The 16,568-nt window shown below is 35.7% G+C and overlaps 1 protein-coding gene across 1 annotated transcript in view; it reads right to left on the bottom strand.

Annotated features, from left to right (window-relative positions):
- LOC150098992 (uncharacterized) overlaps positions 1 to 16,568 on the bottom strand; it is a 700,419-nt gene that overhangs the window by 525,495 nt on the left and 158,356 nt on the right. The window contains exon 11 of the mRNA XM_090405788.1: positions 15,537 to 15,590. Coding sequence (XP_090261914.1) covers positions 15,537 to 15,590 — 54 coding nt within the window. The remainder of the gene's footprint in view (positions 1 to 15,536; positions 15,591 to 16,568) is intronic.

Here is a 16,568-nt window from a genome sequence, read left to right as displayed (position 1 = left end):
ACTTTCAACACTTGTAACTTTCCTACTCACTGATACTGTTCCCCACCCCCATATATAAAACTCTCTCATATCTATCTGAAGCTAGTTACCAAATCCAATCCACTAACCTGATATTCAAACTCATATGTTGCAACATAAAAACCAACTTGTGATGTGGCACCCTGCTAAATGTCTTTGCAAAATCCAAATAAAAAAGATAGCATACATCTTACACTCATTCACTGCTCTTGTGACCATCGTAAAAGGTAACCAGATTATAAAACAAGGGCTCTCTTTAACAAATTCATGATGGACTGCTCTGCATGGATTTGAAAAATTTTGAAAAATATTGCTCTCATCTGCCCAATTCTGTATGAGTTCTTACCAATTTCTCCAAAATCTTAACTATAGTTGAAATAACAAATAGGCCTATAGTTTGATAACTCCATTCTACCACCACCTTTATGCACTGGTTTATCTCGAACAGTAAACAATGTTTACCTTCCCTATCCTCCTGCCAAAATATCCTATACCCTTTGATTTCTATCCCTGTAAAAACATCCTCCTCAGTTAATGAAGTTTCATTGATACCAACAATCTTTGGAGAGACCGAGTCAATCAATGCCACAAACTCATTTTCTTTATTGCTAATGCTCTTAGCCTTTGTATACAGAGAAACCAGTGCATTGCCAGTAGTATTCTTATAGCCATTAGTACTCCCCTCATATTCTGCCTGGTTCTGCAATATGGTGTACACCTTCTCATTTCCAAATCACCATCCCCATGTGAGGCTCTCCCTGCTACATTCCACCCTTGCAATTCTAGTTCTCTTGCTCTGACACACTCACTTGCCCAGAAAACAACAGTATCTACAAATGCCTGAGTTGTCATTGTGCATTCAAATGTAATCTGTCTCGTGCATACAGCTCTTCTATCCTCAAATGTACTCCATGCATCCGCATATTCCAGACCTCTCTTCCTACACATTCTTGCTATCATCTCATTTGTTATCACTGCTCATCTCCTCCACTCAGCATTATCATACAGGACAACATGCTCACTGTCTTTCCTCAAACACATTTCTACTGCTCTTTCCCTAACATGAATCTTAAATCTCATGCCACACAAATCATGCTACCTCTCAGGTTATTTGTACCAACCGTTATTATCATCTCTCCTACATTTTCATCCCTCTATTGCTGTATCTGGCAAGCACTCCTCTGGCACTCCCTAATCATTGAGTTTCAATACCAAACAGATTCATTTATCCTTCTCTCACTGGCATCCCTGACTCTTTCTTCTTCTAATCTCTCTATCTCTCCCCCCCCCCCACTTTCCTGTGGAAAGTGCTGCTTAACATCACTTTTTCAGTACCACTGCAAACACACTGAACTTGCTTCTTCTCTTATGATTTTATTCCATCTCTTCCATCTGTAGAACAGCCTTCTCATGAAGTGTTCCCCAACAATCTCCAATTCTTCAAGAAAAATGTCAATGAATTTTTTCTTTCCCAACTCTCACCTGCATTCCATACATGGCACTGATGTGTTATAAGGTTCTTTTAGCACTCATGTATGGGATCCAATATTCCTTCTAATTTTTGCCAGCCCAAATGCACATGAAAAGCATTTTGCATGCAACTTTCCAGTCTGAGATTAAATGTATGAGGCAGTCTGTACATGTTTTGTCTTTGCAGTGGCATTGCTATTTCAACACATTTGTCCAGCCACACAAATTTAAATGATTTGCAGTTCTTTTCCACTTTAATTCGACAATGATATTTTGAATGTTTAATGCACTAAAACTGCTAATGTAATATTTATTACATTAATGTTACCCTTTTTTACATCTAGCTATAACCTGTAAAATTGCATGCTTTAAATTAATTTGCTTAAATCTACAAAAATCCATCACTGTTTGCATGAGTTCAAGTGAATATATCATCTATTGAGAAGACACTGTAAACAAATATGCCTCTGCAACTTGCTGACATCAGTGACAGTAAATAGAATGTATTAAGTTCGACTGGTTTACAATAATGTTGGAACGAAGACATTGGTGAAATTAATAGATAAAATAAGTGACAAATATGATTTATCATATAATTCATCTTTATAGTACTTTCAAAAATTATTGACTGTAAATTAGAAATTCTGAAAGTTAAAGTTTTGTATGCACAGTAACTAGGTGTGTGCATTCTCGATTTGACTGGTATGTGCTCAACACATACAGAGCAAAAGGGAATACTGATAGGATCACTATCAAAAACTGTTACTCTCTTCTGAGTCCTATCTATCTTCATTAATTTAGCTTTGCATTCTAATTAATCTTCCCAATAATTTCACTACTATCTCTGAAATATAAACTGATTGATACTTAAACACAACTGTCTTCAACCCCCCCCCCCACGCACACACTACATAGCACTTTTTTCTGCTGCAATTCAGAAATCTTCTCTATTTTAAGATATATTCAGTAAACAGCCAAACAAACACTATTACTTCTGTTGCACATTGCTGTGGTGATATTCCATCTACAATGATCTGTCCATAACCAAGGCAACCAGAATACTGCAAATTAGTGGGTGATGATACACCCCTGACCCAGGAAGCAGTTAAATATCTGGAATTTTCAGTTAAGCTAGAGTATGTGGCATTACAGCTGGTAATTATGACAAATTCAGGAAACATGAAACAGTTACATGGCATAGGAAACTACAAAGATTAGATGTTAGAGGATGCATGGGAAATGGCAAAGGAATGTTTGAAGGAAGTGGTACAAGACTGCATACCTAGAGTCAAAAGATTAAATGAAGTAGGAGTTAAATGTACAAGTAGCATCATTAAGCAGGAGCTGCAAAAAGAGAAAAGTTTGCAAAGGTGACCAGTATGCTTAGCATACTGGTCACCTTTCTGGCCTTTTATTTGTACTGCTCATGTGCTTGCTGATCACCTTCCTCTTTAAATTCCCTTTGCAAACTTTTCTTTTTTTAGGAAATTAGCAGTGCAAGCCAAAAATAATCCCAGGGTTCTTTCAGTATGTGGCTAGTAAAAGGAAGAATGATTACAGTAGAATAATTGTGACAAATATAAATGGTGGTATTGGTGGGGGAGGATGAAGAAACAAAAATAGTTATATTACTGCGTGATCACCAGGCAAGAGTGTATCATCCAAGTGGATATATTGCAGGAAAAAGCATAGCAGGGGCTGATGATAGAGGCAGTTCAACTGGAGATGCAGAGAATATTACAGAACTCTGAAGTGGATACAGCAATGGAATTGGATGATATATCAGCTCACATATTATGAGAATGTTAAGGGAATTGACAGTGCCTTTGATTTGTTAAGTCTCAGCTCTCAGTGGGCACCATGAGAGAGAGGAAAGGAAAGAAAAGAAAATAGTTCCATTGCATAAAGGAGGCTCCAAGACTGAGGCAGCAAATTATTGACTAATCAGCATCTTAGGAGTGATAGTCAACACACTGGAGAAGTTGATTACGGAAAAAATCCAGGAATGGGTGGATAGGGAATATTATATGGTTGTGGAATAGTTTTGTGAAGGATAGGTCACGATTCATTAACTTACTTTTTATAATAAAGCAACAGTTGAAGTGGATAAAAGTAATGGCTACACAGTGATACTAGTGAACTTTGTAAAGTCACTTCACAGGATTCCATGTGAAATTGCCAATTGCAGCAAATGGGGTATGAAGGTGGTGATATCTCACCATCAGTGACCATTAAATTTTTTCTTCAGTAAATTTTTTCTTTACTGCTGAAGTAGTTTCTTCAGCAGTAAAGTCCTGTTGAATGCCTGTGACAAGGAGTGTGTCAGGTCTCTGTACTTGGATCACTATTATTTAATTTGTACATTAATGATATAGGAGATGATCTGAGGGGAAATATTCAGTTATTTTCTGATGATGCAAAACTAGGTAGAGCAATAGATAATAAGGACAATGTATGCAGTATGGGCAAAGAAGAATGGCAATCAATTTAATGTAGCAAAGTGTAAGGTTATGCATTTGGAGGTGAAAAGATTACCAGCTATGTGCTATACTGATAGAACTATATTCTAAAAATTGATGAAGCTAGGAATTGAGGGGTATTTGTGGATAGACTTGAAGTCCAGAAGACATATTGCAAAATAGCTAAAACAGCTCACAGAATTATCTGGTTACTGAAGAACACCCTGACAAGCAGAAATGAAGAAGTTATTATACCTCTTTATCATCATCAAATTCCTGCCATGTACCCTCAAGGGGTGTACAGGATATGATAGTACTACATGAAAAAAATTACATCATTATTAATTTCCTATCTACAATTTTCCTCCAAATCAGTCTATTACTTGTCAAGACTCCAACATTATCAGATCTTATATTTCTATCGTCTAAGGCACTTTGCACCGTATCAATCCACCTATATCTTGGTCTTCCTCTGGATCATTTTGCTGCCAACCTGGCAGAGAACACTTGTTTTGCTAATCTTTCCTCGCCCATTCTGTTTAAGTGACCATACCACCTGAGATTAGCTCTGCTAACGCATTCCTGGATGCTGACAATGTCAAGTTCTTTCCTAATATCCTCCTTTTTAATATGATATTGCCATTGATGCCATCTGTCCACGCTTAATCTTTCTCAGGAGGACTCTCATATCTGCAGTCTCTAGTCTTTGGTCAAGGGTTTTACTGACCCAGCTCTCAGATCCATAAGTTAAAACTGGTTTGAACACTATCTTGTATACAGCTAATTTAGTGTTGCGACTGATTTCTCTCTTATTCCACATGAATTTATTCAAATGACTTCCCACCATACCAGCTTTTCTGATTCTGTTGTCTATTTCTATATTTAATTTACCATCTTCAGTAAAAATCGGACCTAAATAGCTGAAATGTTTTACTTGTTCCACAGGTTCTCCATTCACAACACAGTTGACATTTTCAATGATTCTGCCTATTTTCATTGTCTTTGTCTTTTTATTGCTAACCTTCATACCATATCTATTACAACAGCTATTCAATTTAGTCAGAGAATCTTGCAGACTTGAAGCGGATTTATTTAGAATATAACATCATCTGCATAAAGCAAAGAGCTGACATTAACATCTCCAATTTTGATATCATGTTTAATACCACTTTCCTTCATAATGTGATCCATATAGATAATGAATAACAGAGCGGATAATGTACATCCTTGTCTCACACAAGATTTAACATTAAACCATCTTCCTGTACTTCCTTCAATTCTAACTGCTGACTTACAACTCAAATAAAGGCTAAGTATTGCTTGATATAATGCCCCATCGACACCATATAACTGCAGCGTATTGAATAGCTTCTCTCTTGGCACCTTGTCATATGCCTTTTCTAAATCGACAAAACTTAAATACAGATCTTTGTTATATTCCCATGCTTTCTCGACTAATTGTCGTAAAGTGAAGATCTGATCCTGACAGCCTCAATTTGGCCTGAATCCAGCTTGTTCTTCACCGAGCTTTTCTTCCAAAATACTTCTCAATCGTTTCTCAAGTATACTTGCATAGATCTTGCCAGGAACGCTCAATAGAGAAATACCTCTGTAATTCTCACATTCAGTTTTATTTCCCTTTTTATATATGGGTACTATGAGAGCTCTACTCCAATCATCGGGAATTCATCCCTCTGTCCAGGCTTTCTGAACTATGCAGTGCAGCCACTGTAAAACTTTTATACCGCCAAACTTCAGCATTTCTGGTCGAATATCATCTACTCCTGCTGCCTTTCCACATTTTAAGCCTTTGATGGCTTTTTCTACTTCAAGTATGGATATATATTCCTGACTGCATGCCTGGTTAGGAATACACATCCATACTTGAAGCAGAAACAATAACATAGTCAATGAGACTTTTCTTATTTCTTGCCTCTTCTCTCCATGTTAATTTGTGCACGTTTTTATGTTGGAACATGGTGTTGGTAATAACCAGTCCATGTCCTGAGCAGAAATCCAACAGATATTTGCCATTATTATTAGCTTTGCTCTTTTCTCCAAATTTTCCCAAAATATTTTTGTATGTCTCACACTCATTTCCTACTCTGCTATTTAGATCCCCAACAAGGACTAACTTTTCCTTTTTCATTGCATCAGTTGCTTTTTCTAAAGCCTGAAAAAATTCCTCCACTTCTACCTTAGTAGAACCTTCTGTGGGACCATAAGCACAAATAAGTCTCATTGTCCAGTTCCCCATTCTCATATTTGCCCACATTACTCTACTTGAGACTGACTGCCATTCAAGAAGATTAGCCTTGTATTTTCTGTCAAATACTATGGCTACTCCTTCTTTTCCTTGATTGTCATTGCCTGAATATAACATTTTTTATTTATTGCTCAGAAAGATCTCACCAGTTTTTGTCTTTTTTGTTTCAGTCACCCCTATTATGTTGATCTGGTACTTATCTAATTCCTCAGCTAGCTCCATTTCTTTGCCATTGAGGCTTCCTATGTTGATAGCCGATCTTTAACTCTGGTGGTGTTGAGTTGGGGTGTGTTTTCAGATTTGTTCCAGTAGCTGACTTTTCGCTGTTCGCCCTGGTTCCCTGGCGAAAACAACGGGGGCCTTGTTTAACCGGGTGACGCTCCAGCCGGCATGAAATTTTGTCATGTTGTACCATCCCAAACTGGACCTGTGCACAAATCTGGTCATCTACACTTCCTGGAGGTGACATGTAACCAGAGACAAGTGAACAAGATGGTTGCAGTCTGTGGAATGCTTCTTACAAGAATGAATTGAAGATTTGTGGGTTACAGAAATTGTTTGATAGGCAAAAAAGGAGAGATTTCATAGAGACATAATTACTTAAAAGTTTTTATAGGATTGATACACAGGAAATTTTTCAGTATATGACTATTGGGATAGGGAAAAAATTAGCATAATTCCTGGAAATTGAGCAAGAGTATACAAGGGTGCAAGGACTGGATTTTTGCATAAAAAGTGTACAATGAGTGGAATAGGTTGCCAGCATCTGGGTGCTTTGCTGGTGAATGAGTTCAAAACAAAGAAGACAGTAATGAATGAATATTGGTTAGAGCTTGGTTAGATGTTTTTAAGACCTCCATCAATGAGTCTGTAGACTCCATGTAGATGCCTGTGTAATAATAATTCCTGCATCATTATTAACATTAAGCTTGCTTAATATCTCAAGCACTTCAAGTTGATAAAATTCCAGATTCCTATCTTGTCCCATTGTTGAAATCTGCATTATTTCCTTTCTCCTAACATAAAATACACTGATGAAAATTCATTAAACATTTCTAATATATCAGCTACCCCTATCACCATAGTAGCATCTCCCTCAAACCAGAGCCATGTTCACTTTTCCTCATCATCATGATTTTCAAGAATTTAGGCCTAGAGTGGCCTGTTCAGCCTTAGAAGTCATCGTTGAATCCCTTTAGAGGACATCCTGGTTTTCTTTTTCCTAATAGTTTGTAATTTAAGGCTTGTTTCGATAATCTTTCTATTTTCATTCTTTCAATGTGTTCTATCCATTTATGTTTATATTTTTGATTTTTTCTATTACTGATTCCTGGGTTAATTCTTTAATAATTTCTTCATTTCTTTTGTGATCAAATAGGGTATATTTTGCAGTTTTTCTCATAAACTTCATTTCAGCTGTTATTAATCTTTGTTTTTCTTTTTGTTTTATTGTCCACATTTCACTTCCATACAATAGGACTGGTAAGGCTAATGTATTGTATACTTTTAGTCTGGATTGTTTTTGAACTAGGTTAGGTTTAAATATAGAGTTAATTACACCTGTTATTTTTTTAATATTTTGCAATTTTTAGGTTTATATCTTTTTCATTTTCATATGTAATTATACATCCTAGGTAATTAAATGAATTCACATGTTCTAAAATCTTGTTATCTATTACTATTTTAGTTCTTGCTGGATCTTGTCCTTTAAAGGCCATCATTTTTGATTTTTCTGTTGATATTATCATTACATAATCGTGGGCTATTTCATTTAAATTTAAAATATCTTTCTGTAAGTTATCTTCAGAATTTGGGGTGCTTAAGGGTCAAAGCTGTATAACTGAGAGGAGACCTCCACATAGCCTTTAAAGGAATGCGGAGAACCGACCAGGTCTTCTGACCTAATGTCCAATCCTCACCTTCTCATGGTGCACCCTGTTGGGTATCTACTTGGATACTGAACGGACGAGGATGGGCTGGCAATTTGGGATTTAGCCGGCCAAATTGTATTCTTATTGGTTAAACCAAAATATAGAATGATGATACAACATGACAAAATTTCATGCTGGCTGGGGCGTCGCCCAGTTAAACAAGGCCCCCGTTGTTTTCGCAGGGAACCAGGGCGAACAGCGAAAAGTCAGCTACTGGAACAAATCTGAAAGCAAACCCTAACTCAACATCACCAGAGTTAAAGATCGGTACTATCAACGTAAGAAGCCTGAATGGCAAAGAAATGGAGCTAGCTGAGGAATTAGATAAGTACCAGATCGACATAATAGGGGTGACTGAAACAAAAAAGACCAAAACTGGTGAGATAATATACACAAAATGTTATATTCAGGCAATGACAATCAAGGAAAAGGAGTAGCCATAGTATTCAACACAAAATACGAGGCTAATCTTCTTGAATGGCAGTCAGTCTCAAGTAGAGTATTGTGGACAAATATGAGAATGGGGAACTGGACAATGAGACTTATTTGTGCCTATGGTCCCACAGAAGGTTCTACTAAGGTAGAAGTGGAGGAATTTTTTGAGGCTTTAGAAAAAGCACCTGACACAATGAAAAATGAAAAGTTGGTCCTTGTTGGGGATCTAAATAGCAGAGTAGGAAATGATTGTCAGACATACAAAAATATTTTGGGAAAATTTGGAGAAAAGAGCAAAGCTAATAATAATGGCAAATATCTGTTGAATTTCTGCTCAGGACATGGACTGGTTATTACTAACACCATGTTCCAACATAAAAATGTGCACAAATTCACATGGAGAGAAGAGGCTAGGAATAAGAAGTCTCATTGACTATGTTATTGTTGATAGTGATGTTTTCTCCCTGGTGCAGGACACCAGAGTGTACAGAGGATTTGAAATTGGAAGTGATCACTATTTAGTCTTGAGCAGGATAAAATTGAATTTCATATTGAAAAGAATAACATGTAAGAAAGTTTTAAAGCGAATAAAAGTTGAGCAGCTCTCAGATGTGAATTGTAGACTAAAATACACAAAGATTATTGAAGAAAAAATGGAAGAGTTTCAGAACAGGAATCAAACCTTGGAAATTCAGTGGCAAACTCTGAAGAAAACATTGATTGATTCTGCCAGAGAGGCATGTGGTGAGGTTGTCTGTAAGGATAAAAAAATCAGAGCTCCCTGGTGGACACAGGAAGTTAAAGAGGCAGTGAAGGAAAAGAAGAAAGCATACCAAAAGTTCCTGTCAAATAAGTCAGCTTGTGCTCTTAGAGAATATAGAGACAAATGCAAGAATGCTAAACACTGTGTAAAACTAGCTAAACAAAAGTCATAGGAGGACTTTGGCAAGAATATAGAAAATAAATATCAAGAAGGTGGCAAAATATTCTGGATATTGTTGAAGAAGCTTAAGAATGGAGGAAAGAGTGCTGTAAAAGGAATTAGAGATGATAAAGGTGACATGAAAATGGGAGAAAAAGATATCCTTGAAGTATGGAGTAATTACTTTGAAAAATTGCTAAATGAAACAAGCAGTGATGACAGCACAGTGGTAAAAAACACTGACCAGGCATGCAGTCAGGAATACATATCCATACTTGAAGTAGAAAAGCCATCAAAGGCTTGAAATGTGGAAAGGCAGCAGGAGTAGATGATATTCGACCAGAAATGCTGAAGTATCGTGGTATAAGAGTCTTACAGTGGCTGCACTGCATAGTTCAGAAAGCCTGGACAGAGGGACGAATTCCCAATGATTGGAGTAGAGCTCTCATAGTACTCATATATAAAAAGGGAAATAAAACTGCATGTGAGAATTACAGAGGTATTTCCCTACTGAGTGTTCCTGGCAAGATATATGCAAGTATACTTGAGAAACGGTTGAGAAGAATTGTGGAAGAAAAGCTTGGTGAAGAACAAGCTGGATTCAGGCCAAATAGAGGCTGTCAGGATCAGATCTTCACTTTACGACAAATAGTCGAGAAAGCATGGGAATATAACAAAGATCTGTATTTAAGTTTTGTCGATCTGGAAAAGGCATATGACAAGGTGCCAAGAGAAGCTATTCAATACGCTGCAGTTATATGGTGTCAATGGGGCATTATATCAAGCAATACTTAGTCTTTATTTGAGTTGTAAGTCAGCAGTTAGAATTGAAGGAAGTACAGGAAGATGGTTTAATGTTAAATCTGGTATGAGACAAGGATGTACATTATCCGCTCTGTTATTCATTATCTATATGGATCACATTATGAAGGAAAGTGGTATTAAACATGATATCAAATTTGGAGATGTTAATGTCAGCTCTTTGCTTTATGCGGATGATGTTATACTTCTAAATAAATCCGCTACAAGTTTGCAAGATTCTCTGACTAAATTGAATAGCTGTTGTAATAGATATGGTATGAAGGTCAGCAATAAAAAGACAAAGACAATGAAAATAGGCAGAATCATTGAAAATGTCAGTTTTAAAAGAGGTAAACCGCGAGTAGACATATCGGTATACAATAAATAACGGAAAAAACTCACGTAGAAAGATTATTTATTAGTATAATTTTCGCCTAAGGACAAGCTTCCACATCTTAATCATCCAGGTGTCTATCAGATTCCGTGCTCTTGTGGATTATCTTATTTCGGATAAACGGGAAGATCTGCCTCTATTCGGCTAGAAGAACACCAATCTTATATTGAATACTCTAAACCTGAAAAGTCTGGACTTTCTGAACATGCCATCTTCACTAGACACAGAGTTCATTGGAGAAAGACAAGAGTTCTTCACAAAAGTCAGTTTCTCATGGAACGCCTTTATAAAGAAACATGTAAAACTCTACTTCATTCTCCTAACTTAAACAGATCCGATGGCTTACGTCTATCCCCTTTATGGGAGATAGTACTTTACAAATCAGCTAATCTTTCCTAACTTTTTATTGTATTTTTTTTTTTTTTTTTTTTTTTTTTTTTTAGGAAAGTTATTGACCTTTTTAGTTATCTTACACCAGCTACTTAGGTGGCGCTTTTTGGAATTGTCAGTTAGTGTTTAATTTTGAGCTTAATGTACTGAATGTACTGAAGATGCCTGTGACACACAGGTGAAAATTATACTAATAAATAATCTTTCTACGTGAGTTTTTTCCGTTATTTATTGTGTACTGATTGAAAATGTCAACTGTGTTGTGAATGGAGAACCTGTGGAACAAGTAAAACATTTCAGCTATTTAGGCACGATTTTTACTGAAGACGGTAAATTAAATATAGAAATAGACAACAGAATCAGCAAAGCTGGTTTGGTGGGAAGTCAATTGAATAAATTCATATGGAATAAGAGAGAAATTAGTCGGAACACTAAATTAGCTGTATACAAGACAGTGTTCAAACCAGTTTTAACTTATGGATCTGAGAGCTGGGTCAGAAGTAAAACACTTGACCAAAGACTAGAGACCACAGATATGAGAGTCCTGAGAATGATTATAGACGTGAATAGATGGCATCAATGGCAGTATCGTATTAAAAACGAGGATATTAGGAAAGAACTTGACATTGTCAGCATCCAGGAATGCGTTAGCAGAGCTAATCTCAGGTGGTATGGTCACTTAAACAGAATGGACGAGGAAAGATTAGCAAAATAAGTGTTCTCTGCCAGGTTGGCAGCAAAACGACCCAGAGGAAGACCAAGATATAGGTGGATTGATATGGTACAAAGTGCCTTAGACGATAGAAATATAAGATCTGATAATGTTGGAGTCTTGACAAGTAACAGACTGATTTGGAGGAAAATTGTAGATAGGAAATTAATAATGATGTAATTTTTTTCATGTAGTACTATCATATCCTGTACACCCCTTGAGGGTACATGGCAGGAATTTGATGATGATGATGATGATCTTCAGAATTTGTAATTATTATTTGGTCGTCAGTAAAAAGGAGAGTGTTTAAGTTCACTATAGGCGAAAGTTTAATATCTTGATGGAAATTTTTATGCCATTTTATTATCATTTCATTTAGATAAATATTAAAAAGAGCTGCTGAAAGGGGGACATTCCTGTTCGGACTCCTTGGTTTATCTCTCTCTCTCTCAGATAGGATAGTTCATAATTTAATTTTATTTGTATTTGATTATTTTCATATAAATTTATGATAGCTTTTAGAATATTATTTGGTATTTGTCTTTCTTTTAATATGTTAAATAAAATACTTCTTTTAACTTGTATCAAATGCTTTTTCAAAGTCAATAAATGTAATATGTGTTTCTAAATTGCATTCTCTTCTTTTCTCTATTATTAATTTTAGGCAAAAGGCTGGGTCTATACATGATCGTCCTTTTCTAAATCCATTTTGTACTTCTAAAATAAAGCTTACAGAATATTTTATTAGTTTGTTATTTAAAATTCTGCTATACATTTTGTAACAGGAATTTAGAATATTTATACCTCTATAATTTTAGGGTCATCTCTACTACCTTTTTTAAAGATAGGGATCACTATTGCTTTTTTTCATTCTATTTGTGGGTTACTTGTTGAATAGATTTTATTTAAGAATAATAAGAGTCTTTCTTTGAACCTTAATCCTGCATATTTATATAATTCTGAACCTAAATTATCTTCTCCAGGTGATTTTCCATTTCTTGTTTGTTTCAGGCTGATTTCTAATTCTTCTTTTGTTATTTTCTTTTTATTTTCATTAAATGTATGCCAGTTATCTTTTTTAAAATATTTATCTGTTCACAATTCTGTATAGAAATTTAGAAATTCTTCTGATTTCAATTCGTCCTTTAATTTTACGCTTTCTTTAGTATCTGTACTTAAATGTTTCGAAATCTCATATACATTGCCTCTTAGTCTGTGCAGCCAGCATTTTTTCATATTCTATTTTTTCCTTTCTTATCCATCTAAATGTAACCACTCACTATTTCTCTGTTTATACCTCCTCCATGGAATTTTCTGCAGTTCCTGTCTAATCTCAAATGCATCCATTTCACAACTAATCTGCTGACTTTTCTAACTCATTTAATGCAGCTAACCTTGCTTTCAAATGATAGTGAATAAACTTATAGGCACTGTTAATCTCCTTCCCACTTAGTTCCTCATATTATGATATGAGATCATATTGGCTCAGTCTGTCTCTTCTCAGTGAAGCAGATATCTGTCTAGCTACCTCTCACCAGAGTAATTTAAATTTGTGAGTTGCTTTACTGCACCTCACCCAAATGGGCCTTTCTTCCCTTATTTACTGTTTAAATTAACTACACCAGTAAAGTTGTGCAAATTCATGTGAGAACTTGGTATTATATTTCTTATTAAATATATATGCCTTCTGGTTGGTTTTGAAAAGTACAAAAGTAAAAAGAACTATCACTAAGCCACTTTATCATAAAACTTTTGCCAAAATTTACTAATGTCAAAAAACATTACAAACAAGTGTGCACAGAAATACAAGTTAGACTGACTCGATCAAAAATTGTAGGCAATAATGAGATTTGGGTGATTGAGGAAAATATATAGTTATAAATATAGAATGTAAAGGATGTTGTATTTTAAAGAAGGAAGTGAGAGGTGAGAATGGTGAGGGGGGGGAGACACATTACAGGTGAAAGCTGAAAAATTACAACCAACAAAAGAAGTTTAGCAGAATGGCAGGGTCATGGGACATGTATGTCACACTGCATCAGATAAATGCCAACAGGACAAAATATATAGCAATTGCTACTATAGATCAGTAGGACAATGTAGATTATCTGCATCAGCAAATCAGTTCAATTAAAAACATTTGATTAACAAATTATAATGTCAATTCAACTACATCACTTTACATGCTATGAAAAATGACTAACTTTTCATGTTCAGGTGTAGAATAATAGATTAAAAATTACACTATTAAAATCCACTACACACACACACACTGCTTAGAGAGAAGTCGATGGACATCCCCATGGGCAAGGTGCATTGTGTCATGTAATGAGTCGTGTTTTTAGCCAGCATAAATTGGAGGAATATGACTCTCAAGTCAGTGCAACTGTGTCCGAGTGAAATGGCTGCAAGAAGAAAAACTAACAGAGTTCGAAAGAGGCATTGTGATATGCCTGTCATGTTGCAGGCCTATCTGTTCAGCAAGTTGTTGACAAATCAGGCCATCCCAGGTCAACAATCAGTGATACCATACTGAGATGGGAGTGCAGGGAATCAACTACAAGTGCGACCCGCAGTGGATGACCCACCACATTCACTGAATGTGACCATAGGATACTATGAAGGATATATATAAATATTGCGATTTGTCAGCCAACAAGTGAGTGTGGATTTCCGAGCATCGATTGGAACATGAATCTGCACAAAAACACCCAAGCTCACAAGGTGGGTTTTTAAGGCAGGACTGCAATATGCAAATGCTACACCCTCTACTGAGCAGATGGATTGGTGTGAGTGTTGGGTGTGGCGAATAGCCAGTGGATGTCTCTTACTGATGCATAACCTCAACTATGAAATTTGGAGATATGGGTGTGATGGTATAGTCCTGTTTTTTTGTTTTTTTTTCCTGGTTTGGTCTCGGACCTATGTTCATTGTGTCAAGAACACTGAGCTCCAAGAGGTATCTGAACATTCTGAACAATGCAACATTTTCTACTTTGTGTCATTTAAACTGCAGAACTGACCATTGTCTTTCAGCAAGATAATGCACCGTGTCATAAGGCTGTTGATGTAACTGCATGGTTTATGGACAACACCACAACTTGACTGGCCTCAACAGAGCCCCAATTTCAACCCTAATGAACATCTGTGGGATGAACTGGAGCATCGGGTGAGGTTAAGGGACATCCACCCCCACAAGAGTCCAGGGCCTCATTACATGCCTACAGGAAGAATGGTCCAAAATTCCCCTTGATTAATATCATGTGCTAGTAGAAAGTATTCCTTGTAGGATTGCTGCAGTGAAAGGAGGTCCTACATCTTATTAAGGTGGATGCTATGACTGTTTGTACCTCACACTATGGTGTCCATTGACTTCTTTCCAAGCAGTGTGTGTGTTACAAAAAAAAATTTATTACAATATATATATTATATATATTATAATATATTATTATTTTTAATATATATATTATAATATATTATTTTTTTTAATATAAAGTCATTAAAAATATTTAATGACTGAAAGCCGAGAGAAAAAACAAAACCATGATATCTCTCTACTTTCAGTCATTTAATCTTTTTTAAAAAACATGTTTCTCAACTGAGTAAATCCATTATGACATATAATATATTATACATATATTATAATAAATTTATAATAAATATATTTATTATATACAAATATTTAAAATTCTTTTAATAAAAAATAAAGCTAATAAAAAAAATCCAGGTAGTACTAACACCAGGTCCAGTAGTACCAGGAGGTCCAGGTCGGCCATCTTCTCCATTATCACCCTTAAATAAATAAAAACAAATCCATTTTAGCATTGCAAATTTCATGCCATTCTATTATATTTTCAAAAATAATCAGATATAAAAGTACTATAATCTTCAAATCTTATCAGTGCCAAGAGATATACTAGTACATCAAATTCATTAAAATACTTGCCAAAATTTTACAACAAAAATCACAGTAAAATTTATCTCTTTTAAGGAGAAAAAAAAAAGGATGGGCTCTTTTAAGTGAAAGATTTATAACAGTTCCCAAGATGAGTCCCTGCCTCCATGGAGGTCAGTCATGACTTATTTTTTAACGGTATTAACAACACCAAATTTTATCAAAGAGATGTTTTATTTACTGCTTATATTTCGCTGAATTTCAACTCAGCATCATCAGAGCACAACACACTTGTACACGCAACAGTGAGTGAGTGAAACAATACAATTGCAATGGACAAAAGATCTAAAGTCCTATTTTTTGATGCCCTCTAACAAAAAAAAAAAAAAAAAAAAAAACCAGCTATGCAGGAATTTCTCTTAGGATAACAGTCTCCCAAATTTTTGGCAAATTAATGCAACCATATTTGTTAAGGTTGGAAGAATTCTTCAAAGCCATTGCTGACTCAAAAAATAATCTTTTGGATCTGTAATGACTCCTAAATAGTATATTCGTTTTCTTCCATCTAATCCTGTGTGAAGGAGTGTCCAAAGGTGGTCTGCCAACCCTGACTTGCCATAGTAATAGTAGCAAATGCATTTTTCATGTTCTTCCAGGCAGATGTTAACTGATCTTCCTGTTTGCCTATAATAGGCCAAGTCACAGTCACAGGACTTCATACACTCCTGGGTGTGCTATAGGGTGAAGTTTATCCTTAGGCGAGAGGATCAGAGTTGCTAGTTTGACTTGAGGTTTGAAAGTGGTACGAAGGCCATGTTTCATCAATACTTTGGCTATCTTTTCTGATGTACCTCTGACATAGGGAATAATAAATG

Source organism: Typopeltis vanoorti, chromosome 15 (genome assembly GCF_054136105.1).
Source record: "Typopeltis vanoorti isolate ZY-2024b chromosome 15, IOZ_Tvanoo_1.0, whole genome shotgun sequence".
NCBI classification, from domain to species: Eukaryota; Metazoa; Arthropoda; class Arachnida; order Uropygi; family Thelyphonidae; genus Typopeltis; species Typopeltis vanoorti.
This window is presented reverse-complemented; position numbering and strand designations above follow the sequence as displayed.